A 26,185-nucleotide genomic window follows, 5' to 3' on the forward strand; every position below is an offset into this window, starting at 1 on the left:
AAAGATGATGGGCAATATTGCGAATACATGATGAATTGTTGATAGAAAGTGCATCTTTTGTTTCTTTCATAGCTAGATTTAATACTATTTGCTCGATCCTTTGGAGCGATTGACAGGAGATGGTCCCAACCGACTGGGGAGATAGATATCATGCTTTAAAACCAGTGGAACGCCTATGTGATTGCATCTTGTCCCTCAATTGATCATATCATTAACAGAGGTGTCGTCATGTGCCTCTGTGCCCTCTTACGACACATAGACAACGGCCTGAGGCGCGCCGTCGCCCCAGATACCAACAACAGCCATGACAAAACCCAGGGAAGAGAGCGCCGTCCGAGCGATGTAGCTTCGCGCAAGGGTCTCGACCTCAGCTCTCACCTCCTCGCCGTTGATGTCGTCAATGTCCTCCTCGCTAGCGGGCTCGCTGTGGCTGTCGCCGAGGACCTCGTAGCTGGCTTCCATCTTGGCGCGGGACGACTGTCGAGGTACGGCGGGAGCGACTTGTCGAGGCGCAGGGGATGGGAGAAGGGCGGGGGCAACGGAGGAGAGGGTGGCGAAGAGGGCCGTGTAGAGAAGGTAAGGGTGGCGGGCGGAGCGCGGGGCGAGGAAAAAGCTGACGAGGAAGGGTGCCGAGGCGAGCGAGGTGAGGGCTAGGACGGGAGCCTTGAGGGCATCGTTAAGGATGGTAAGGCCCTGGGAAGCCGAGGAAGAGGAGGGGAGGCGGAGGAGCGAAGGGAGGGCGAGGGTCGAGATGGAGTAGGAGACGCCCTAGTGATGGATGTTAGCGAGCTGAGCTTGCGATGCGATGATATGGATGGAATGCGATAACGGCACAAAGCATTGTTACAAGGTCAAAAGTGCGCAACAATGCTGTCTTCAAGACACGTTTTCGATGGGACCAGAGCTTTAGGTTCAGATACGCGAACCAGGGCAAGGATGTTTCTTAGAGCTTGGTATGATATCACTTGATACCCAAGTCCGAGCAGAGGGAGAGCACGTACCGTCAGCAAGCCGAGCGAAACGGTGCCGACAAACTTGAGGAGCGAAACGCCCGTCGCAGTCATGGCTGAGAAGATTGATTCAAAAACTCGGTCGATGGTGTTTCAATGATTTGAGATTAAAAAAAAAGTTTGACGTTGAAAGAAGAGGAGGGGGAAAGGAAACCGTGCGAACCGACGTCGGGATGAGGTGACGAGATCAGTGACGACGGGATGAGAGCCTGGAAACATGACATCCCAACCCAATCCTTTCCTTCCCCCGGCTTGCCGGGAGCGGGAAGCAGAGCCTGTGATTGGCTGTGGCGGACATGATGAGCCGGGGCTATCACCGTGTGTGGCGCAAGCTGCGGGGTGATGTGGCTGAAGCTCGACAAAGCCATAAGAACGCGTCTGGCGCTTCCGCGTCTAGAATGTGGGGCACTGTCGCTTAAACACGAACCAAAACCACATCCAGTCGCGTTTTTCTCTGCAATTTTCTTCCTCTCCTTCAACAACTTCCCAAACCTCCAAAAACGCCCATATCTGTCTTTTGTAAGTTCCCGCCACATCCAATTGCATTTCCTTCTTTCTCGCATGATGAGCTCCTTTTTTTCAAACCCTCCTCAAGCTTTAGGAAGAGCCGTCTGAGACTGCCCCCGAAACATGCACTTGCCAGCTAAGCTCCTGACAATGGCCGGTTCACCTCCTGTCCTGCTGTGCGCCGCTTCTCTCGGGGAGTGCGCTGCACGCGGGACGCCTTGGTGAGCTGGTCGTCGGTGAGCCTGGTGGGTGCGTCGGGGGTGGTGGTGCTTATAAATTGGGTTTCTGAAGTTTCGAGATGTTGTCTCTTTGTTCTTCTTGTCCGACACATGGACGAACGAAGTGCTAACCAACGATAATAGGGCTCTTACCGAGACGAAAGACGTGGGAAATGGGTTGGGGTGTTTATCGTTGTTGATCAGCAAGACGTAGCTTGCTGTCGTAACTCGTCCATTCATGCATGATCCTTTTAGTCTAGATATTTAATGTTACCATGTGTTCCGTTCACTATCATGATGCTCCCATTGTTCTCTTGGAATCGGCTCACGACAATGTTTCAAACCCTTAAAAGTCACTGTCGCTCTCATCCACCACCATGGCTCGCCGGCCACGGATTGCCCGTCTCGTAGTAACATCGTCCTCCGACTCCTCCACAGCTGATCTTCCACCAGCTTTCTTCTTAACAAGCTCCCCCAGCTCTGGGATATCTTCGCTTTCCTGTGTGGCCGAGAATCGTGTTGGTACAAAGAAAGGCTTCGCCGTTTCATCCGTTCCAGGCGGGTGTGATGCGGGAGCTTCCCGCAAGCTCGATATCGGATGGTTGTCGGACACGATGAAGTCGACCAAATCTTCGCCGTCATCAGAGCCATCCGTCTCCATCAGATCACTATCTCGATCACAATCGTCCCCAACCTCATCGCTGTTGATCCCACCGGTCTTGCGTTGAGGTTTCCGCTTCCCCTTCCCTCGAGGCTTGCTGCCTTTCTTCGGCCGTCCACGGCCACGGGGTGTCGCCTCTTCTTCTTCCTCTTCCTCTTCGTCCTCCTCGTCCGACATCCCATCGTCCACCATAGAACCAAGAACATAGGATTCCGGCTCCAAAACGGGAGATAATCTTCTCCTCTTAGCTTGAGGCTGCGTCTTTGAAGGAGGTTGCCTGTTCGCCTTCTTTTTAGCCGGTGCCGCTGGTTTTGCTGGCTTCGCTCTTGCAGGCGGTCTCTCTTCCTGCGGTTCATCATCAGATCCAGCAAATGCAGGTACTGGGATCTCCAAGTAGTCGCTCGTATCCACGGAACGGCAAGGCAACACCATGCTTTCTGGGTCAGTTCCCATCTTCTTCCACATCTCAACGCAGCGTTTTGTGCGAGTCCCATGCTTAAGCTTGAAAACCGGTCGCAATTGCCGCTGCAACTCCGGATAGGCTGTCATGCTTGGTATTGCCGTTTCCTCCACGACGGTATGGTTGAAGGGCAGGTCACGGTACGCCCGGTTGAGCTCCTTAAGCTCCTCATCGTTAAGCAGAACCCTGCTCTGGTCTGGCACTTGAACGATGTCACTAAGTTCCGGGTTTTGTCGTGCCTTTGTTTGCTTGGCTTTACCGCCAATCTTCAACATGCTCGCCACACTCTGGAAGCCCGTCTCCACTCCATCAGGCATGTGGAACTTCTTTGGGGGTTTCTTCTTTCCAGCCGGAACTCGACGTTTCTTGGGCTCCGGTAGTGACGTGTCTTGGGTGTTTTCAACAGGTATGTCAACGTGTCGCTTGTCGACCTCTGGTCGGATGGCCCTAGGAACAATCCGTGTCGAGAGATCAAAGCGGAAGTTGAAGCGGCTTCCCTCGCAAATGAGGGTTTGCATCTTCTCGTAGTTGTCCTTGGATTTGGCGAACTGGTCTTCCTCCTTTCCACGCATCAGGAGCAACACGATATTGCCCGCCCGCTTTCGACCTGTTCGGCCCATTCGCTGCAGCATTCGAATTGGTGACGCTGAGGAATCATAACAGACAATGAGATCAACCTGGCCAATGTCGAGTCCTTCCTCGCCAATAGATGTCGCGACGAGAACGTTGAATTCTCCTCGTTTGAACCTTTCGATCGCCGCGATCTGCTGGGCTTGCTTCATGCCTTCTCCTCGTTTGCCATCGGCTTGCCCAACGAAGACGCTAGCTTTGATGAGCGGCCGATGGGTGTTCAGCATGCGCACGATTTCCTCCGCCGAGTCACGGTACTCGCTGAAGACAATCACCCGTGTTGCAGAGCCCTCTCCCTTATCCATGAAGTGGTTCAGCACGCAATCTGCCAAGGCAGTGAGCTTGGGATGGCCCACGAAGCCATCTGTGCGTAGCCACTTGGAGATTCTGTCCATCATCTCCTGGAAGTTGGAGTCTTGGATAAGTTGGCGCTTGTACTTGGACCCTTTCTCTCCCTTGCCTTCCTGCTCGCTGCGCAAGTCGACGAGGTTGTCGTAAAACGGTTTGATTCCGTGAAAGTTGAGCAGCTTTATAGAGTGCGCGATGCTCGTGAGAACGTTGAAGACGGCTCGCATCATATGTTGAACTCCCTGGTTTGCGTGCCTCCCGCGTGATGCAAACCATTCCTTCTGAGATTGCATCAGGCCATAAGCTGTGATAGCCATGGGATTTCGTCCGAACCAGATATTTTGTGATGACAATTTGTCGGTTAAAGGTTTCAGAGCCTTGGTGAATAACTCGCTAACAAGACACATCTCGTCAGATGGGTCAAGAACAACTTGCTCGATATTTCTCTGGTGGACATATTGACGGATATCGATCGAATCCTCAGTACGAATCTCGCAATGGGAAATTCCAAGGTTATCAATGACCTCCTGTACCGTCTCGATCTTTGATCCAGGTGTGGCAGTCAGCGCTAGCACGCGGAAACTGTTGGAGAAACGACGGATGAGTTTCGTGACCTTGGCGTAGGCATATTCTCCAACTGCTCGGTGTGCTTCGTCAATGACCAGCAAAGCGATCTGCTTTGGATCCGCATAACCGTGGGAAATGTCGTTCAGAAGAGTCTGTGGAGTCATGAAGAACACCCGTCGCGCCTCCCACTCATCAACACGCAGAGCTGGAGGGATATCTCCCGTCAAAAGAGTCGTCTCTGAACGAGGGATTCCAGCGATGTTGTAGCACGCATCAACCTGCTGTGCCACGAGGGGCTTCGTAGGGGCAACAAAGACAAGCTTGGCGGTCTTCGTCCACCGGTAAAAGTTAAGCATAACGGTTGCCGCAATGAACGTTTTTCCTAGACCGGTGGGTAGAGCCACCAATGTGTTGTTGAATAGACTATTCTTGACGATGCTGAACTGATAGTCGCGAATGGCGCCTAGGTTTGTGGGGTAAACCCAGGTTTTCATGGCCTCTTCGTCTATCGCATGATGAGTCCGCGCCTCTGGGGGAAGATCGGCACGGAATACGCGCGCAGTTGCTGGCTGTGATGGTCTCGGGCCATCACTCGATATCGAGCCACCGAAGAGGGTCGTCTGACGCCAATTCCCCGAACTCGTCCTGCTAAACCCTGACCGCGCAGTCTGAGGCGCGGAGATTGTCGCAGAAGCGGGTAGCCTTGACTGGGGTGGCTCTGGAGATGAGAAGGCATCTGATGGAAGATCCTCCAATTCCAAGGCCGCTACGACTGCTGGGTCCTGCTGGCTGGTCGGCTTGGAACCTTGGGGCGCCGAGTTCTGTATGGTTCTTGTAGCACCTTGTCCGCCAATAGAGGATGAGACCTGTTCAAGAGCCGTGATGAAGTCCTCGTCGGCAATATTGTCGTCGAATTCGTCACTGTCCATGGTGAGAGCAGCGCCGCAGCAGCGGCTATCCGAAATTTATAGCAGAATACAGGAGCTCAAAGCATCATGAACTGCGAGGTAGTCCAATTGTGCCACCTCATTCACTGTTGACAGAAATATTGACAGTTGATGGTTGGTAAAGATCCAGGCAGGAACGCGTCGCACTAGCTGCCAAGCCTACCAAGCCACGCCAAGGCGAGAAGAGAGAAACGCGAGGCCACGTGCAAGGACGGGCAAACATCAGTGCAGTGGTCATTCCCTTTATCAAAGCCTGTCATGCCCAACAATACCTACCCAACAAGGGGTGCATGAATTAGGAAATTTCTTACATAAAGAGCGCTAGAATCACGGACAATCTCAAGCGCTCTTAAAGGAAATTTTATCAGAGAACAAAGGGATTATTCACCAATTTGGCAAGCTCATGTCAACGCACCGTGTTCGCGGGCGAACGTTTCACTGACTCATATCGGGTGCTAGTCCCAATCAGGTATATTACTGCAAGGCTGCCTGCTTGCCTGGGAACCTTCACCTTCGCACCAGTGGGGCTTTGCAAAACGTCACATCGACCCCAGAAGAACCTTTGCGTTCTGGCACCCTTTTCAACAAAGCTCTACTCATTCAACTACAAACTCGCATTCCCACGTCAGAAGAACCAGCGCTGCGCTACTTCTCGCGTTCCGGAAGTGCGACAGCGACCACAAGGCGATTGATTTTCCGTCGTTCCTTCCCCCCTCAAGCTCGACCCTCACACGACTCTCCTCTCACCGAGAGACGCCTCGCCTCGCCCACAACAGCGGCGACAGCGACAGCGACAGCGACCAGTTCTATTTCTGATCGCCTCTCCACTGCAAAAGAGTCTCACCGACTTGAGCACAAACCACCACCCATCGCCTCGCTCGATATTGCGCTCTCGACTTCAACCACGGGCTCGATCATCTCGAACGTCATCGCTTGATCTTTGTTCGACTTGTCGAAAGCTTCGCGCAACATCAACCTCAAAACAAAACTCAAGAAAAACAAGACCACCAAACAACCACAAAAAACAACATTTAAAAAAAAAACCACTACAAAAAAACAACCTACAAAAAAACCACCTACCGTCACCTCATCCCTTACCAAGCCTATTACCATGGCGCCCCGAGGTCGTCAGACCACTACAGCGCGGAATGCGACCCGCAAGGCGAGCGCTGCGTCAAGAGGTGGCATCTCTAAGCGTAAGGCTGGTGGCCGCATGGATGGCGATGGTGACTTGGACATGGACAGCGCCGGTCGACGCTCGAAGCGGCCTGCAAATGCAGACTCGAAGCCTACCAGGTCTAGTACCCGGCTCTCGACCACAAACCCACGTGGCGCTTCGCGGAACGCTCAGAACGTCCTGAAGCATCTGAGCAATGGCTCAGCTTCGTCTCTTGCCTCGCGCATTTCTAGCGTATCTTCCGGCAGAGGCCCCAAGACACGGTCACAGGACATGACTGGTCTCAAGATGGTGCGAGTTGGTGGCTTGAAGGAGAGCAAGGCTGCGAGCAACCCCGGTGGCGGGCTCAACGATCTTCTCGGCTTCCTGGAGCGCAAGGCTTCATCACTCCGCACCGGATCAAAGCGAAAGGTCGCAATCAGAAAGGTATGTTTATCATTGACGGAGCATCAGGTGCGGACTACACGACGCGACAACCCGAGACTTTGGAAGTCATATGTCGATTTCAATGCGATCTGAATGCGATTTAAATGCGATTCACGCTAGATGATTACACCCACCCGCACCTTGGCTCATCACCTTCGACATTCCCTGCTAACTCAGTGTAGAGCCACTATGTCGGCGACTATGTTTACGTAGGAGCGACCGAGGAGGACGTGGAGGAACTAATTAAGCTCAACACCTTCACCTTTGCCGGCGCACAGTTGGAGGTCATCCGCGTGGATGAAATACCCGATCGCGGCAGCAGAGTCGAATCCAAGGAAACCCAAGAGCTTCGAGCCAAGCTCCAGGAAATCCTCAGCCAGAGATACATTGGCGCGAACAAGCTGCTAAAGCTCGACGCCCTTGCTGCGGATCCGATCCTCGTCGCCCTAGGCATGTTTGACACCCGTGAGCGAGCTCTCAAGACGCTCAAAGGACTCATGGCTATCTGCGACGGACTCTTTAAGACGGAGAAGGAGAAGCGCGATGCCATCGAGAGTATCAGCCTCGCCAACAACAACATCGACGACGTCGCTCAGGTAGAGGTGGTGGCTACAACATTCCCGCACCTCAAGAACCTCGACATGAGTGGCAACCAGGTGGCCAACATGCAGGCTTTCCAGCCATTCAAGGGAAAGCTCAAGCACCTCGAGACCATCTACGTTACGGGCAACCCTATCGAGATGGCAGATCCCACCTTCGCAGCCACTCTCCTTGAGTGGTTCCCCAAGCTGCAAATCATCAACGGCAACCAGCTGCGCACACCCGAACAAATTGCTGAAAAGGAGGCCGCCTCAAGACCCAAGCCCATCCCTCAGAACGGCCCTGACTTCCGAGATGTCGGAGGCGTTGGCGAGAACTTCCTCCTGGAGTTCTTTGCCTGCTACGACAACGACCGGCCTGGCCTGGCATCTCGATTCTACGACGAGGACAGTCAGTTCTCTGTCTCCATCAGCACCCATTCAGCCCGGGACCCCGACGCACCTGCCCCTATGCCATGGGGATCATACATCAAGCTCTCCAGAAACTTGACCAAGATCAACCACCAGAACGCCCGTGTGCAGCGATTGTTCCGAGGCGCCAACAGCATCCAAGATGCCTGGAAGACTCTCCCGCTCACCCGACATCCCGACATCAAGCAGGAGTTGACCAAGTACATCATGGATTGCCATCCTCTGCAGGGTCTTGCGGATCCCAGCGGTCAGAGCCCTGGAGGAGTTGACGGTCTCATCATTACGGTACATGGCGAGTTTGAGGAGCAGGATCCAGGCACCAACGTGACTGGGAAGCGCAGCTTCTCCCGTGTCTTCGTTCTTGGACCTGCCAAGCCGGGTAGGGGAGTCATCCGTGTGGTCAGTGACATGCTGTCTCTTAGAGCGTACAGCGCGCTTCCCAACGTCTTTGCGGCTCCCACTCCCCCTCCTGCCGCGGCCGACCAGCACCAGGCGATGATCGTTGAGCTTTCAAAGCAAACCGGCATGACACCTCAGTACTCGGAGATGTGTCTCACCCAGGTCAACTGGGAATTCGATAAGGCTTTGGTGATTTTCAATGAAAAGAAGGTATGTGATTTCTTTTTTTTTATCGGCTTGTGGTGGCGGTAAACTAACCAGACTCAGGCTCAACTTCCACCAGAGGCCTTTGCCACGATGGCCAGCTCATAGGTTGACGGCCAACGCGTGATGGCTCTAGACATGCCTATGCCCATGCAGGGACTCTACCAGGCGATGCAGTATTAAGTTTTCAATGACTTTGGGGGGGTGATGAAACGGCATTATATCAATGAGGGGATGGGCAACGGCCCACCTACAGCGATGATTTGGAGTTTGGGGCATTTACGGACAAGCATTAGAAGGCCAACAGAATGGTCTGGTGTGGCCTGGAAGTGGTATAGGAGGCAATTATTTCAATCAGGAGGAAATTGGGACTCGAGTTGCGGGAATTTGTGCTCGCCTTGTATAAGTGATCAATAAGGGTGTAACAAAAAGAATGGACATATGGTACAGCAAGTAATACTGTTGGGTGAGACAGATGATTTAACTGCCGTGAATGGACATGTACATGTCTCAACATATGATGCGTGACTGAGACAGGTCCAGTTATTCAACAGATATATTGACTTTGTCCTTTGCAATGTGCCGCTACAGGGTTTTTGCCAGTCATGTTGGTAAGACACTGGCTGAGGCATTCATCTGGTCAAAACAGCACGGCAGTCGTGTGATCTTCAACAACTGCCGATGATGTGACAGGCCAGTGTGTTGGGATTGGCCCAGAAACCTCTACTCGTGGGAAATTGAGGGGCGGGAGCGGGATGTGATGATGCTCTGCATGCGAGTTGGAGAAGAGGCCAATCAGCTGCATTCCACACCATCCTGTGTGAAGCTTCTGAAGAGCCGCGCGCTCTGCTGTCACATTCGGATCTTGGCGACCTCGAATGCCGGTTTACTGCTGCCTCGCCGCCAAAGTGGCCGCATATTCTCTAGGGTAGATGCGAGGGAACTAGACGCGTGAGACACCTGTGGGTGAGATGTTGGCGCTTAGATGGCCGCAGGTGACAACATGGCAAACTGTATTGGCTGGAAGTTAAGCATCCCGCATCAAAAAGGGCATGAAAAGCCAGTTGCTGACATTGTCCATGCGTGGCGTGATGGTTCAACAAGCGTTTCCCACGATTCCACGTTGAGGGTTCCGACCACAGAAACGCATGACGAACTTGGCTGGCAACTGTTACCTCACATCTGGAAACGGCGACGATCACCATTTGCAGCAGGCAAATCGGGAAATACCATTTCACAAATCATGTTTTAGCTCACCTACAAAAAAGCCCGGTGTTGGAGATCCAGCGTAGAGCAGCCGATCAGGCATAGTGGTACGTAACAGTAGACGGGTAGTGACAATTAATTGATACAGCGTAGGGTAAACATTAGCAAGTGAAACTGTACTCGAGGATGGTAAACAACGTCACCAGTTGATAACAGCACGTCATGTTTCTCGTATATAAAAATTGATCATCATGAATAGATGAAGGACTCTGAAATGACACTACCCGATATTCTGGTTGACGCGGGTCTGTCAAGTGGCCGGCCGACCTGCCGAAAAGAGCCCCAGATGAGAGCTCCTATCAGAACCAACGACGCTGCAGATGGTGTGCGTTAGCGAGAGCACACGCCTGAGATGGCGAGATCTCGACGAGACCGGAAGCACGTGGAAGGACCTTGGAAAAGCCCCCGTCATGATTATGATGGAGCGATCTCTGTTGGAAGGGCAATGAGGATCGACACGGGGTGGGTGGCCCCCGCCCAGCGAACCTTCATCCCGCGAAATGCAATCAATGTCAACGTCGCTGGTAGACTCTATTTGCGTCTGTCCATCTCGCAGACGAGTTCGAGGAGCGGAGAATAAAACCAGCTCACTCAATAAGAGCATCAGGTCGCTGTCCGACCCTGGTCACCTCCAGGGGTCAGGGACTCAGGTGGGCGTTATGGCGCGTTTCATCTGGAGGCGACTGGGTGGGGATGGAACCGCGGTGCCTGGGAGGACTAGGGTGCTTGTCGAATTGGTTGGTGGGAATCCTCTCAGCAGAGTGGGAGTCGAGTCGAATCCATGGCGCCTCTCACCATGAGGGTATCACTCAGCGAGCGCGAGTTCGCGCTGTCGAGTGACCGAGTTCGCCAGGTCGCATGGAGCAGGGAACGCACCCGGGGTCTGGTCCTCACAATTTCTCATGCCAATCCAGTCCAATCTCGCTCGGCCGGTGAGAGTCGGGCGGTAGGTTATACGGGGAGCTACTTATGCACGGGGATTCTAGAGCTGTGTGAGGTGCGGAACGTGTTGCGCGTCTCATCGCGGGGGGAAGCGTATCAGGTAGAGGGCGATGTGAGGGAGAGCGACGTTGGTTACGTAGGCGAGCTCAAGCGGGCTCAATCAACACGAGAAGATAGAGAAGCCTGAGCCCGAGGATTCTCGTATCTGTCGACGGGCATCCGTGGCATGTAAGTCGATGCGAGGGGGGGTCTGGGCGCTCAGAGATTTCTATGCATTGCTGGCCTCTCTTATGCAGAGGGCGCTATCCGAAATGCAAATGCCAGAATCACAGAGGAGCCGTCCAGCCTGTGGCCGTGCTCAGAATCTCATTACCACCGGGTGGTACTGGGCCTTTGTACGCTACCTATATGGATGATACAATACCCCAAGTGCTACGAAAAAGGTGACGAGCGTCCAGGGTTCTAGTGGCTGCTTGGTTGCTCGCCCCCTCCCCTATTTTAATCTCTTGATGCCCAGGATGGAAGAACGGGCCTCAATGCCCGGAGCCTTGTCCTGGGTGAGGTGCTCTCTGCCAGGGTCCGTGGGGCCGCGCCGCCCCCCTGATCGGAGGCCTGGAGGCCCTGAATGCCCTGAAGGTCCTGAAGAAATGCTCCATGCCACCAATCGGCAGCCTGCATAGGCCGCCGGGACCCCTGCAGCTGGGCGTCATGGAACGTTTGGCGCGGGGCCCGAATTGGCCAATTAGGGGCCTCCGCCCCTGGGTGAGACGTCCAGCCTCTAAGGAAGGACCCGCCGTCCCTGCTGTTCTCGCATTTCGTATCGTCCATCACTCGCTGTTGGCGCTGGCGTCTCACCTCACTCACTCCGCCTCGTCCATGCTCTCTCTCAACTCCATACTAAGCTGCTACGCCCAGGTCAAAGCTCACGATAATGGCTGGCTGGCCGGCTTCAACATCGTAGCCGTTTCTGTTGGCTTGCCGAATCACAGGCGTTTCTGTCCTTAGCACCGAAAAGCAAATTTGCCCTGGCTCGTGTGTTGCACTGAGGCTTGCCCAGTGGCTGTTTGCAGCATCCAAACCAGGATCCCACGAGCTTCAACCCCTGTTCGTTTGTGTCTCTCGATCCATGGATCGTCTGCTGAGGCCCTGTCTTTGCTCGTCTCTCTGACTCCGCCTCTGACAAGCCCCCCGTCTCGACTCTCCACTACCTGTTCGTGCCAAACCCGTCGTCCTCCTGTCCTGCATCGTTCCTCTCTTTCTCCCTCTCGTTCTGGCCTGCTCTGCTTTTCGCGCTTGTTTCTGCCGCACACCCATTCCAGACCTCGCAACACCGTCTGGCACGAGAGCGTCGAGGTTTATTGCCCATCGCTGGATTCCCTCCTTTTCCCACGTAGCGCGAATTCACACGCCCGAGTGCATTCCCCTGCCACTTCTGTTTCGCCTACCTGCCCGGCATCCCGAACAAACGTACGACCAACAGCCACCCACCTCCCGCAACCTGTGGCCCCCGACTCGAACCTCACTTCTTCCCCTTCGACGACGGCGACGACGATCTGCTCCTATCCAAGGCAGTCAATGTGATTTCTTCACGTCGAACTATTCTCTTTACCAATACTCGCACCTGTGGTGTTGAGACTTCAGCCACCGTTCCACTCCTTTCGACGCCCGCTGTCTGTCCGCTGCATTCGGCCAGCTCTCCCCAGCTTTCGCCTCACCATATCGCCACGTCTGCTAGCTGCAACTTTGTCTGCTTGCGACTGACCTTGTTCATTCCCTACCCGCGAAGCCTTCTATTCGATCCGACCCCGCGTCCCGTTCCTTTGGCGCGGCCCGTTGCTTCTCGTCTTGATCACCGAAGTCGAACTTCGACCCCTAAACCGACGATTTCATCACCACTGGCCCGTGGCCAAATCGCTGCAACGACTCGATCCGCGACGCGAATCTCATCCGAGCGAATTATCGAAACCGCCATGCCATCGCAAGTCTACTAACTTAATCACGAGGTTGTAATTTGACTGGGAATTTCCGCTGCGATGAGTTTACCGAAGCCACCATCGCCTCTGACAGGGGCGTGCTCTGTCATTCATGACAACACACTTTACGTTTATACGCAAAATGCGTTCATGTCTCTGCCCCTAGAGAAGGACGCAGAATGGAAGAAGTTGGCGACTGGAGAGAAGGTTTCCGGCGGAGTTTGTGTTGGTACTGACTCTGGTCTCTTCGTCGTTGGTGGTACCGGCGGCTCAGACTCATATACCGGTCTGCAGAAGTTCACGTACGGGGACAAAAAGTGGTCGACCATTACTCTCTCAAGCCCGATCACCAAAAATCTCCAGCACCATGGCGCGGCTTATCTCAAAAGCACCGACCGAATCTTTGTCTACGCAGGCACGAAGGATGGAAGTGAAACAGCAACGAGTGAGGGTTGGGTTATTGGCGCTTCAGAGCCACACACGATCCTCGCCGCAGGACCAACTGTATCGGCTCTCAACCCTATTCTTCTCCCCTGGTCCGACACCGATGTTTGCTTTGTTGGCGGCAGCGACTCGAACACCGCCGTCTCCTGGTATAACCCCGATGCTGGCTGGCGACTATCCGGAACCACCCTCTCCGAGCCCATTCCGAGTTCGATGAGGGCTGTTCTTGTACCCGGTGACGATGGATCTATCAGCCTCTACGTTTTTGATCTTACCGCGAGCCCTAACAAGGTCCGCCGTCACCTGGTCTGGACTGCCGACAACCAACCCGTAACCCTCTCGGAGGCTTTGACGAAGCGCGACGCAACCGGAAGCGACTGGCCAGCGTACAACGCAACACTGGCACCGAAGGAAGCGCGCAGCAACGACTACACTGTTGCCCAGGATAGCAACGGGAAGATCGTTTTCGTTGGCGGCAGTGACAAGCTGCCCGTCGCCATGTTCGACGGAAAGGAAAACGCTTGGATGGACTCTGTCAAGGTCTTGGGCTCCGAGCCACAGAAGCTCCTGGCTGAAACGACCTCATCCAAGTCTTCCTCTGCTACTAAGACCTCTACCTCGACCAAGTCGACTTCCACCAAGTCATCTTCGACCGTTTCCTCCACGAGCACGGAATCATTTACCACGGACTCATCGACTTTTTCCACCTCAACTGCCACTGCGACAGACAGTTCGACTGCCTCTTGGACTCTCTCAGAGTCTAGCACCGCATCCTCGACTGATATTGTCCCCGTCGGTGGCGCAACTAAGAGTGGTGATTCTGGTCTTAGCTCCAGTGCTATTTTGGGTATCACATTAGGAACGATTCTTGGATTCCTGGCCGCGCTTATTGTTATCCTCTTGCTGTTGCGTCGTCGCAAGAAGACTCGCCAACCTTCACCGGAAGCTGCTCATGCTCGACACAACTACCCTCCCGATGAGAAGGACCCGAAGGCTTTTGGTAACGGCCAGCTTTCGCCAAACTCTGCCCACTTCCGCGGTCACAACTCTCAGCTGTCTCAGGAGTCATACTCATCCATGGCTATCCTGATGGGCCGAGCTGGAAAGAACAAGACGAGCATCACCCGAAAGCCCAGCAGTGGCACTAACCGAAGCTCTGTTGGTTCCCTGCACAAGCAGCTGAAGGCCACAATCAGCAAGCCAATCCTACAGGAAATGCAACACCCGGTTCTGCAGGGTCAGGACACCAGAGGTGTTTCTTTCGACCCAACTGTTGCGGAACCTCGCCCTCGCAACGGACCTCTTGAGACGCAAGACGGTATGCGAAGAAGCTCCGGCTGGAACCGATACTGGTCAGGCGGCAGTGCCCTCCAGATTCTTGGCTTCGGTGGTCCTAAGAGGAACACTGTCGGATCTGATAGCGAATCTCACTACTCAGATTCGATTGCAGCCCGCAATCCCCGTGTTACGCAGGACTCTGCCACTGTCCCCCCCTTGAACTTTGACTTCCGGCCTGAGATGAACCGCGTCAACTCTGGAAGCCCTGTGGTGGCAGAGTACAGCAAGATCCCCTTTAGAGATGGAGTAGCTGGCAAGATTGAGCGCCCCACCTCAAAGGCGTCTTCCGGCTACTCCAGTGGTATCCCTGAGAGTATCAACGAAACTTGGGATCCTGACTATAAGGCGAAGCCCTGGGGCACAGATAGAGCGCCCAGCAGCGTCTATAACCCGAGCTTCTACTTTGGAACACCTCTGTCGCCGAGTGTTCCTCCCCCTCCCCGCAACCCTCCATCTGGTGTGAGCACACAACCTCAGCTCGCTATGGCATCGACATCGTCAGATATGAGCTGGCTGAATCTCGGTGACCGACGAGTCTAAGGACTTGGAGCCTCGACGAACCATTATGAAGCGTCTAGGTTCTTAATGCTCCCCTAATGAGGCACCGATGTACCCCATGATGTTCTGACGCAAGCATCTCCTTCTCAAACATATGCAAAAGTCTTTACGAACCGCGGATGGATCTGTTTTACTCGCAAGGAGCGGTTCTCGGCGAACAAGCTTCGCCTTGTGCGCATCTCGCGCTCTGTCACTCTTTTCTCCTTTCACATCTCCGTGCACGTACATACGAGGACGCGCACTCAAACACACTCACTGCTCCTCATGGACCCAGCGTCTATCGGGAGGAGCCATCTCTTTTCTCCTTTTTGATAAAGCATCGCATGAATCGGCGTCGGCACCTCACTGCTCGACCTAATCTGTCTCATATTCCTTTTTCTTTTGCCCGACGTTTTCACCTTCCCTGTACATTCTAGACGCGGACCCGGGACTGGCCGTTTTTTTTTTTCTTTTTCTTTTATCTTCCCTTCTGTCGATCGTTGTTGTTCTTATGATACCACCACCTCCTGTTGTATGTAATTGGCTAGAGTAGCAAATGGGGAGGATGAAGTCAGCGGAGGGGATGTAGACGGAGATGTGAAATGGAGAAAAAGAAGTGACGGGTGGTAAGGGTGTTGATAGTTGCTGTGGAAGATGAGGAGGAGGGGACGTGGTTGCTGGCCGAGGTTGAGCGGCGGCAACTATTTTGTTATGTCTGTATGTGATGGAGAGTAACGCTGAAGCGGGGGCTGCAAAGCCGGAACTTCACCCAATAAAACGATGTTAAAATCACTCTTGAAGCCGTTGATGTTGTTGAGTTGTTCTGAGAGCAACATGTCTTGACTCGTGATATATATATATGATCTAAGCATCATTCATCCATGAATCAACCCCCAGCTCATTCAATGTATCTTGGCCCACACTTTTCCTACCTTCGGTCCCGTCCGTGGTCTATCAGATCAGACTTTTGTCGAGCTGCGGGCTGGGCTTTTTCTTTGTCCTGCTTGGGAGCACGTGTCTGCATCGTGAGCACGTGCTGATTGATCGGCCAAAGAAGATGGATGGGAAGAGTTGAAGGGGATTGGTGCGTTGAGGTAGGGCAGAGTTTAATTCCTGCCTTGTTTATATTATCCGAAGAAGCATGGAGATATGTGGCAATCTCTCGTTCGAGCAAGATGACTGCTCTACGTTGAACTGCTGATGCCCCTATGAATACCTGTCTTGAGATACAAGGAGCAGGCCAAGGTACGGAGTTCTGGGAGTGGTGATATACCTGCACAAACCCCCCTTTAAGCTCATTTCATAGGGCAACCTCACATGATTGCAGGAAACTCGGTTGAATCAAGCAGCCGAGCTCTAGTATTCTCAATTATGAATCAATCATCTCGTTTGTTTGAGTGTAATTCATGGTTACACAAACGTTGCCAGTTTTCAACGATTCCCCACCCAAAGGTCGGCTGAAGCGCCAGAGAGACACAGAACGAATGGAAGATTTCTGGAAAAAATCAGGTGCTTTTCTGCAGGTCGACAGGCCAGACCAACGTTGTTGGCCTTGGACCCTGAGCCTCACCCCGGGTTTGTGCAGCGCGGCGTGGGGGGGAAAAGACGCCCCAAGCGGGTGAGATGGAGCAACGCCCGGATGGTGGGGTGGCCTTCGGTGAGTGTTTTGGGCAACTTGGCTCACGATGGACGCGGGAAGGGTGACTTTTTGCCGCTGTCAGGACATTTTTGACAAGCGAGCTTGTTGAAGCACGGACTAGAGGGTTTTCTAGATGGCGTTGGGTAAAAAGAGAATTTTGCTCTTTGACTGGGAGGACGGTGTAAGTTGGTTGCTCAACGGTTGCGAGCAGACTTGTAGTTGAAGGACTATGTATGCGAGGTTGGACAAAGGGGGTTACTTCTGGATACTATGTAATTTAGCCAAGCAACTGGAAACTCGATAGCACCCAATACCTTCTGGGACTCGTCGTCATGTACCTCTTAGTCAAGAGAATCGGAGACGGAAATGGTCCCGGAGAGAAACAACTCCATCCAAGCACGTAAAGCGAAAGAGCCCCAAAACTTGGCGTGCTAGTGCGGAACCCTCGAAAGGAAGCGAGGAGCGGTAGCGCCTTAGGGGTCGTCCGTGTGTCGCCCGGGCTATCGGTAAACGGGACGGCGGCGGTTGGGTTTTTTGAAAAATTTCTCATGTCTAGTCCAACAAGGAAGGGTCCAGAGACGTTGGTTAATATTGGGTTCGTCAGTAAGCTAGAAAGATGGAGCTCACGATGCAGCAGATGGATGTTTGGTCTCTCCCTCCTTGCAAGGTTGCAGGCAATTTCACCCACACGCCGGCGAATTTCTCCGTTTGGGACCAGACCTCGTACAGCACGGCAATGGCTGAAGTGGATGGTCCCTGAAAGACCAGCGCCCCTGCAGAGCAGTTGCTAGTCGAGGGACCGGTGATCGGTCGGAAGAAACCGTGGTGCATGTTATGCTGAGCTGAGGTGTAAATGTGAATCCGCGGACTGTGAATGGACGGACGACGACGGGGCAGGCGAACAGTGTTGGATGCGTCGGGGAATCAGGCGGGCGGTCCACTCGAATGCCAAATTCGATGAGGTGCCTCACTAGGACCCAGAGCCGGATACCTCCCGAGAGGGATCAAGCCCACTTGTCTAGCAGATGCGAGTGAGGGTTGGGGAGTTTCTGGGTTCTGGGAGAGAGAGCATGGATCGGGGGTATCATGTGATGGCGGTGTCGACGAGGTTGACGGGACGTTGGGTGGTACAGCCTTGAACTTTAGATATTAGGTAACTGAGCTGTGAGATACAAATGGGGGGACAGCCTGCATGTGAGAGATGAAAATGCCAAGATGTCATCGATTTCCCAAGAAAGCTTCGACTGAATTATCCCCACGGCGGCCAACTCTCTTGGACGAGTCAACGCAACGGCCAACAGCAACAAGGAATTCCGAGAGATTTCTTTGGATCAAGCCACGAGCTTGATCTCGTTGCAACCAAGAGCGATTCGGGCCTAGGCGTGGACGCATGGGCCAGAGGCTGCCCACCACTAAGCGCTCAGGAAAGCCCAGCAGCAAGTGCAATGAATCTCGGGACAAGGGGGCATCCCACGCGGGCGGCAGCCACAAGCCCGGTTTAACAGCATCGTGCAGAGCTCCTCGGTATGGGAATTAAGGAGGAGGGAGGTCACAGCCTGGAAGGCATACACGACATCCATCCATCCATTACAGTGATGCGACCCTTGATGCTCCTGTTTTCTAGTCCAAAGGCTAAACAGCAGCAGCTGGACCACCCCTCCTCAACAGAGATGACGACTCCCACACAGATGGAATCTCTGTAGAGCACCGCGTGAGCCGTGCTCGTGAAAGGCCCTTGCTCTGTACCGTGCTGTACTCGAGGCATTGCGACGAGGTTCTAGGCCAAAAGGACCAACCAGGGTTTGCCATGCTCCTCCTGTCCGCCCATCCATCCATCCCATCCCATCCCATCCCATCCCATCCCATCCCATCCCATCCCATGGAGTCCTTGGAGATCCCCAGCTGACAATGTCCTGCAGGAGATGGAAATGGATCCATTCACCTAAACTGCCAAGTACCGGTACCTTATCCTCCTCCCCTGCAACCTGGTCACTGCGACCCTTGGGCGCAACTGAACGTTCTGCGTTTCTGTGTTCCATGCACCCAAAGGAACCAGGCTAGCGCTTCCATCTCTTCACTTTAGGCGTCGCCCAACTCTACTCTCTCTCCACCAGTAAACCCCACCCTCACCTGCGCAAACTCCACTCTTCAGACAAAAAGTCTCTCTACATGTTCCCACCCCCATTGCAAGCCCATTTTCTTTAGTTGCTCCAGGTAGTCTACTAACTGGGTAAGAGAGACCACCCAGTCCTCTGCTCGCTTCTCGGCCCACCAACCACCCTCAGCCGCCTTCGCCTTTCATCCTCCTCGTTCGCCCGCTCCACGAACCACTTCTCATCACCCACCAACCGCTGTCGACAATCGTCCTCCCCAGCCTGCGACCCAGGCTTCTCTCTTCCCTCTCCCTCGGCTTTGGTTGAGGCCAGTTTCAAGACCTTCAAACGCCGTGACTTGCATCTCGTCACAAGGTCGTCGCCCTTCGTTTTTTTTTTTTACTCTCCTCTCCCGCTATTGCCAGATATTCCCGGTGCATGTAGCACTGCCGATCGACCGGCTTCGTCCTCCGACTTGATCGCCTGCATCGCGAGCTCTCGTGAATATCTCTCTTGCTCCGAATCGAGTTCTATTTCGCTTCGCTCTTCATCGTTGAGCAGTCTCCGACTATCGATCCCAAAAATTTCCGCTTTTGGTGCCGTTGACACTATTTACACGTTTGCGGCCCCGATTCGTGCTGCCCGCCTATTATTCGCTCTCGAGTATCGATCGCACCCTCGCTTGCACAACCCCCCTCGACGCTCGTCGTCGCCTCGGTCATGATGAGTTCGGCGGCGTGGGACGGACAGGACCAGGCCATGACCTCAACTACCGATGAGGACTTTCACCAGTTCATCAACATGGCCAGTCTGGGAGATGGCATGCACTTCGACTTCCAAGGCTTCCCCGATGGCTCAGCACAGGGCCTCATGAACCAGCCGCGCGACGCTCCCGACACAATTATGACCGACACTGAGAACCCAGGCCTCATGTCTGTCGCCAATGCAATGCCCATGTCGACGTCAACAGGCCAGCCCACCATTCCCGCCCACATGATGACACCCGCCAGCGATCCCATCTCCAACATTGATGCCCAGATCCAATATCTGCAACAGCAAAAGTTTCAACAACAGCAGCGCCAGCTGCAAGAGCAGCAGGCCGCCTTCTTCCACAGCCATAACCACTCTGTGCCTCCCACACCGCAAAGTCTGGAGATGCCCAATAGCGGTCAGTTCTACTCTCAGGCTGAACAAGTTTCGCAATCGGGCGTCTACGACAGAGGATATCAACGCATGAAGGACCAGCAAGATGTATGTGCTCCTCTCACTCTGGAGCTGAAGCATACCATGGCTCTTTTGCGCTCCTTGCTAACAATCACCGGCAGATGGCCTTCACACCACTTGTCTCTCCCGCAGTTACCCCTCTCGATCCTGGCTTTCCGATGAGCGACAGCTTCGTCGCCCAGAACCCCTACTTCAGCCCTCTCACATCGCCAGCGCTTATCCCACAGAATGATCACTCCGCCGTCTACAACACAAACTCTCCGATTGAGATGGACCCTGAAAACCCGGCCCGCCCCGTTTCATCCGTTATGGATTTTTCAAAGAAGACGAGAAGGAAGACAGCTGCCAAGTCAAGCCGGAAGGGCAGTGTTCGGAGCTCGCCCATTGTGAAGCCGCAGCGTCAAAAGATAAGACCTAGCCCGGCTATTGTCTCCCAGGTTCTTAATGAGGTGGATGAGAGTAACGGTGCTTTCCTCCCCATGCCCGCGACATCGACCGAGACCTCAGCAGAAGAAAACTCATCAGTGTCTCCCGAGGCCCTTACAGACATGCCCCCGCCTCCAATCCCCAACAGGAGATCAACAAGTAAATCTCCCTACATTCAAGCGCAAATGGGAAATCAGCAGACTCCGATCTCGGCCCCTGTGGACTCTCATCCGGCTCCAGCGACCCCGGCCTCACTCATGAAGCTGCCAGCATCCAAGGCACACAAGCAAGCCGCTGGCCATCACGAACCTGCTGTCTCTGAGCACATTGAATCGCTTGAGTTGCCGGAATCGGTATCTGGTGGCAAGACGCCCGCCCCAGTTGCCTCACGTGTCTCTATACAATCTCCCATTGTAGAGTCTAATCCTGGCAAGGGCTCTGGTTTCCAACCCTTGCCATCCCCCGTGTTCCCGAAGCCTTCGGGGCCGGCTTCCGCGAGTGCCAGTCCTCAGCTGGCCCCAGGCTCGACAGGCCCCTCCGCAAGGAAAACTCCGCAACTCGCGCCCCGGTCAAGCAGGAAACGTTCAACAGGCTCGGTGCATGTATCTCCCGCGTTGTTGCCAAGGATTTCTCCCAGTATCAAGCCCCTGCTTCCTGGCACGCCTGGTATGACGTCTGCGGAGAGTGCTGCTTCACAACTGCTCATGTCAAAGTCCAACTACCAGAATATTCTTGAGGGCAACAAGGTGCCGGGTGTGTCTTATCCAAGCGAGCTGTCGACAAATCTTACATCCAAGCGGACCTCACACAAGATTGCTGAACAGGGTCGTCGTAACCGAATAAATTCAGCCTTGCAGATCATGGCAGGACTTCTACCTGGTGGTGACAAGGGCAGCGCTGGAGAGGAAGGGGATAAGAAGGAAGGAAAGCAGGCCAATGCCCAAAACAGCAAGGCCAGCGTTGTCGAGAATGCCATTGTGCATCTGAAGAACCTCGAGCAAGAGAATGTGGACCTGAAGAAGGAGGTGGAGGAACTAAAAAAGCAACTCGAAGGGTTGAAAGGAACCGACAGCAAGGAATGACAAAAACGACGACAGAAGAGCAGTTGTACTTGTGCTCACGACTTGAATGGGCTTCAAGCGAATCGATAGTCTTGATTGGGACGGAGATAATATCGCATCTTGGTCGGGTCTGATTGCATTTCGAGTTTTTCGGGTGGCAGCGGTTCTTTATTGTTATTCATGTTGTCGTTTTGCTGGTGAAGCGGACTGATAGACGGGCGGCTCTGGGCCACACCACACGGGGCGGTAGATATTGGTACCCAGCTTGGACATTACGATGCCGGTAGGAGTTGGAAGGTGACCAGGTGGTCGTCTCTTGGGACTGGAAAGGCAAGGTCGCTTGGCGGTGTGGCTGGCGCGTTTACGGCGTGGAGCAGATGGCCATTATTTGGATTGGATATGACCTGGCAGTCTAGCACGTTCAAACAAAGAAAGATTTGATCCAACAATAAGGAACTCAGTTCGAGAGTCCGGGGCCATGTTGTTGCTGTTGGCCGAGGACGTCAGTGTCTAGCTGCTCCATGACCTCCACCACAAGCTTCAAGCTCTCCATGAAGCCATTGACCGCGACGCGTAGCATGCGATTGGTGGTGGCCGTGTAGCGAACCTCGAGGACCTGCGCATCGCGGTCGCTGGGGCTGGGGCCCTGCGTCGGCGCCGGGACAACGGTGAGCTGTCGCCTGACAAGTGGAGAGAGTTCGGGGTCCACCTGAATGGCCTTGAGAGCGGTCGTGGCCAGTCGTGGGTTGGGAAACGGGATGTTGAGGACACTGCGCGGGCGGCAAGAAAAACAAGGGTCAGCTAGATGCCGTCATGGGTGGGTGGAGGACGTATAGGGCAACGACGACAACGCCTATATCGTCATCACAGGGATAGGATGGGATGGGATGGAGGGAGATGATGGAGATGGAGGGGGAGTGGCTTGCATCGAGCAGGGAAACTCGGGATCGGGAGTGGCGGCCATGGCGGTCATTTCCCAGGCATTGCCGTGTCTCTTTGTGATCGATCCCCAGTCCGTCTAAGGAAACGAGGGCAGCCCTTAAAGTTCGGGTGCCGATTAAAGAGGGAGGGAGGGGAAGAGGAGGGGGGCGTCGTCGGAAGGGAGAAGGAATGCAACAAGATGTGTAAGTCGGGCTCTCTCTTCGCCCTCCCGGGATATTCTAGGGCGTGTTCGCAGGGGGGCTGTTCCTCTCAGGGTGTTGCGCTTGAGCTCTTGTCTTGTCTGAGGTTTCGGCTGTGTCTGTTTTGCGTGCGCGGGGAGATATTGGTTGGCGGTGGGGCTAGCGGTGGGAGAAAAACGACAGAATTGGCCAACCAATGCCAGAGCCATGAGTCAACTTTAAACTGTTTAGTTTAATGTGTAGACATGGTGGAACAAGCCTCGAAGTATATTGGAGGGGAAGCTGTGATAAGCTGGGATCGCATTTGCTGCAACGAATGGGCTTGACGTTGACTGAAGATGGCATCCATAGCAACGACATGGATCTATTCCAATGTTTTCTTTCCATCGAGTGTGGGGTCTTTCCGATCGAGGCCGAAGTGCAGCGGCCGAAGGGTTGGGGTTGTGGTTGGCGGTCACCAGCCACATGAGCCACACGCGACCAGCCCGGCCCAGTCAGGGGGGTTAGGCGGCCAGACATGCAGCCACAGGTTGGCGGCGGCTGCTTCATGCGGGTTGCCATGGAGACGAGTTGCTAGCCCACCCCTGGGCAAGCAACGGGGGCCGGCTGCTGTTTTGGGCAGGGGTCTCACCCAGCGCAGAAAATAACAGACCGACCAAGGCCAAACCCATACAAAAACATCGTGGGCCCGTTCTGGCATCGACATTGACAACCACCACCTTCTCTTTCTCTCCCATTCGAACCAAAAAACAAAACTTGCTCTTGCAAGTGTTTGTGTTGTGCTATACGCCCTCCCGATCCGGGTTCTTTGTTCCCCTCCCTTCAGCCATCAAACGCCTTTTCCGCTACAGGTTGCCCGTTGAATTCCCACCGTTACCACGTCACCGCCTGCATTAATATCACCACCACGCTGAACTCGGGCCTCGCACCTCCCCTCGAACTGTGACTGTTTATATCTATATATCCTCGTCGCTTTCCCGACCGCACTCGGCAGCTCCTGCTCCTTCTTCCCCGACGGTATCGCCCGCCGGTTTGCTGAGCTGAGAAAAGAAGCGCAACCCAGTTCACCATGGCGCCTTCCACCCGACATTCGCAGAACATGGCGCAGATCATCGAGTACATCCCAGGTATGCCTGAACAGCTGCAATGCTCCAATTTCCTCCGTTTCCCCGTACAATGGCCCTTTGGTTGTCCAGGCTCATGTCGCATTGCTATCCCATCCCGTCGACGGCGCTGCTCAAGGGCCCACCGTGCACCGTCGACTTCAACAACAACATCAATGTCAACATACCTTACCCGGCCACGGCACTAAACTATATCCCAGATCGCCTGTACCTCGCCTCTTACTTGAATCCTCCCACCGACGACGACCTCTTCCCCTACCCTGAGGCTCCCGCCTCGCCCAGGAAACGAGGTCAACGAGGACCTACCCCGCTCGCCAAATCGAACCGCACGCCGCCATGCTACTTTACCGTCGATGATACCCTCCTCTACAACGCCTTTCACCATGACTTTGGCCCTCTGCACATTGGTCACCTGTACCGCTTTGCCATTCAGTTCCACGATGTCCTGGGTGCGAAGCGGAACAAGGATCGGCCCATTGTGTTCTGGAGCGCCGCTGATCCGAGAAGTGAGCTCATCCGATCAAATCGCGCGCATTGCAGAGAGACTAACAATGAGACAAGGTCGTGCGAACGCCGCCTGCATGCTCGCGTGCTACATGGTTCTCATCCAGAACTGGCCTCCTCACCTGGCCCTGGCCCCGATTGCGCAGGTTGACCCCCCACTGATGCCCTTCCGAGATGCGGGCTACAGCCAGGCCGACTACGGCATTAGCGTTCAGGATGTTGTCTACGGAGTGTGGAAGGCCAAGGAGGAGAAGTGCTGCGACCTGGACAACTTTGATCTGGAGCAGTATGAGAAGTTTGAGCGGGTCGAGCACGGAGACTTCAACTGGATCACTCCCAACTTCCTGGCTTTCGCCTCTCCCCAGCACGAACCCGTTGCCAAGATCACCGAGGACGATGAGATGTTCCCCTTCCTTCCCCGGACGTTGACGGCCGTAGATGAGCACCCTACTCTGCCCAAGCCCTTCAAGAACGTGCTGACGCACTTCTCGGAGAAGAACATTGGCCTTGTGGTGAGACTCAACTCGGCACTCTACTCACCCTCATACTTTGAGGCTCTGGGCATTCAGCACCTTGATATGATTTTTGACGATGGCACCTGCCCGTCGCTCGTCACAGTCCGCAAGTTTATCAGACTCGCGCATGAGACAATCACCATCAAGAAGAAGGGAATTGCAGTGCACTGCAAGGCTGGTCTGGGCCGAACAGGCTGCCTGATCGGCGCCTACCTCATCTACCGCCATGGCTTTACTGCCAACGAGGTCATCTCGTTTATGCGCTTCATGAGACCCGGCATGGTTGTCGGTCCCCAGCAGCACTGGCTGCATCTCAACCAGGGCACCTTCAGGGAGTGGTGGATCGAGGAGAGGGTTGAGCGAAGGCTCAGGAGGGAGATGGCTGCTTCCAACCCCGTCCCCAGCACACCCATCCGTGCCATGCAGAAGACTTCTCTGCGCAACGGCCAGACCTCGACACCCCCCAACCGAAGCCCCTCAAACCGCACTCCACTCAGCGAGGTTGATCACGATCGCAATAACATTGGCGTCCAAGAAGACTATCTCCCAGCACCTACACCAGGTCAGCCACGCAAGACTGTTCGGGATCGTCACCACCCTTACCAGCGGTCGGCTTCCGGAACCGTCGAGGAGCAGCAGACCATTGAGCAGGAGACAGAGTTCGTGGCCAAGCACCGTAATCAGGGCGCTGAGTCTGATGAGGAGTGGCACCTACGCATGCGCAGCCACCGAAAGGTGTCGCAATCGCCAGGCCGCAGTGAGAAGTCGAGGTCGGTCAGCCAAACGACGAGCACGATTTACATGATCGACAACGACTCGTCCAAGGACGCCGAAAACATCGGCTCTCTACGGAGCAAGCACGTTGACCGGGTTGCCAGCACCCCCGGTGTTCTGACCAAGGTCCGTGGCAGCAAGCGCCAGGGCGAGTCTCCCCTCCGAGCAAAGGAGACTGCCGGTATCCGCAAGACCAGCGGCAGAGTAGGTAGTGCCAGCCACGCGACCTCGGCTACAGCGGCCTCGACGGCTCGCAAGGTCTCTGGAGCTTAGAAAGTCGGAGTCCAGCATGCGAAGCCGCTTAAGCGGTCGCCGGCTCGACGGCGCGGCAAGGCGAACGACTCTACCTCACGATCATGACTCACGTACGTCACGCACGAGCGATCTCACTCACGTCCTGCATGCATTGGCGTTTCAGGCTCGAAAGGGAATAATGGATGGGTGTTTGTGTTTGAATGAATGTCCAACCAATTCTTTCTTCTCGCGACTGCTTCTCAGCTCTGGGCATTCTAGTGTCTGCCATTTTTCAAAGCTGGAAACATGATTGGAACTAAGCAGCATCCAAGCATAATCATCATGGCCATGTGGTTGAATGGAGTTTTTTTCTTCTTTTTGGCCAAGAGAAAGAAAGGGGAGATGA

General features: G+C 54.4%; 7 protein-coding genes across 7 annotated transcripts; 4 read left to right on the top strand and 3 right to left on the bottom strand.

Annotated features, from left to right (window-relative positions):
• Positions 1–246: 246 nt before the first annotated feature.
• NCS54_00096200 (Hypothetical protein) lies at positions 247–1,064 on the bottom strand (the record flags this gene model as incomplete). The annotated part of the gene is made up of 2 exons (XM_053146598.1): positions 247–768; positions 1,002–1,064. The coding sequence occupies 2 exons, from the start codon at positions 1,062–1,064 to the stop codon at positions 247–249; spliced, it is 585 nt and encodes a 194-aa protein (XP_053002573.1).
• A 1,017-nt stretch (positions 1,065–2,081) lies between these two features.
• On the bottom strand, positions 2,082–5,330 carry NCS54_00096300 (ATP-dependent DNA helicase; the record flags this gene model as incomplete). The annotated part of the gene is made up of 1 exon (XM_053146599.1): positions 2,082–5,330. One exon carries the CDS (start codon positions 5,328–5,330, stop codon positions 2,082–2,084), a length of 3,249 nt encoding a protein of 1,082 aa, XP_053002574.1.
• A 1,129-nt stretch (positions 5,331–6,459) lies between these two features.
• NCS54_00096400 (Hypothetical protein) lies at positions 6,460–8,672 on the top strand (the record flags this gene model as incomplete). Its single annotated transcript, XM_053146600.1, has 3 exons — positions 6,460–6,951; positions 7,134–8,570; positions 8,628–8,672. 3 exons carry the CDS (start codon positions 6,460–6,462, stop codon positions 8,670–8,672), a joined length of 1,974 nt encoding a protein of 657 aa, XP_053002575.1.
• Positions 8,673–12,805: 4,133 nt separating this feature from the next.
• On the top strand, positions 12,806–15,067 carry NCS54_00096500 (Hypothetical protein; the record flags this gene model as incomplete). Its single annotated transcript, XM_053146601.1, has 1 exon — positions 12,806–15,067. The coding sequence occupies one exon, from the start codon at positions 12,806–12,808 to the stop codon at positions 15,065–15,067; it is 2,262 nt and encodes a 753-aa protein (XP_053002576.1).
• Positions 15,068–19,516: 4,449 nt separating this feature from the next.
• On the top strand, positions 19,517–21,528 carry NCS54_00096600 (BHLH domain-containing protein; the record flags this gene model as incomplete). Its single annotated transcript, XM_053146602.1, has 2 exons — positions 19,517–20,047; positions 20,122–21,528. 2 exons carry the CDS (start codon positions 19,517–19,519, stop codon positions 21,526–21,528), a joined length of 1,938 nt encoding a protein of 645 aa, XP_053002577.1.
• Positions 21,529–21,964: 436 nt separating this feature from the next.
• Positions 21,965–22,471, bottom strand: NCS54_00096700 (Hypothetical protein; the record flags this gene model as incomplete). The annotated part of the gene is made up of 2 exons (XM_053146603.1): positions 21,965–22,277; positions 22,434–22,471. 2 exons carry the CDS (start codon positions 22,469–22,471, stop codon positions 21,965–21,967), a joined length of 351 nt encoding a protein of 116 aa, XP_053002578.1.
• Positions 22,472–23,697: 1,226 nt separating this feature from the next.
• On the top strand, positions 23,698–25,818 carry NCS54_00096800 (Protein-tyrosine-phosphatase; the record flags this gene model as incomplete). The annotated part of the gene is made up of 3 exons (XM_053146604.1): positions 23,698–23,755; positions 23,953–24,258; positions 24,314–25,818. The coding sequence occupies 3 exons, from the start codon at positions 23,698–23,700 to the stop codon at positions 25,816–25,818; spliced, it is 1,869 nt and encodes a 622-aa protein (XP_053002579.1).
• Between the last annotated feature and the right edge of the window lie 367 nt (positions 25,819–26,185).

The sequence above is a fragment of the Fusarium falciforme genome, chromosome 1 (assembly GCF_026873545.1).
Source record: "Fusarium falciforme chromosome 1, complete sequence".
Classification (NCBI taxonomy): domain Eukaryota; kingdom Fungi; phylum Ascomycota; class Sordariomycetes; order Hypocreales; family Nectriaceae; genus Fusarium; species Fusarium falciforme.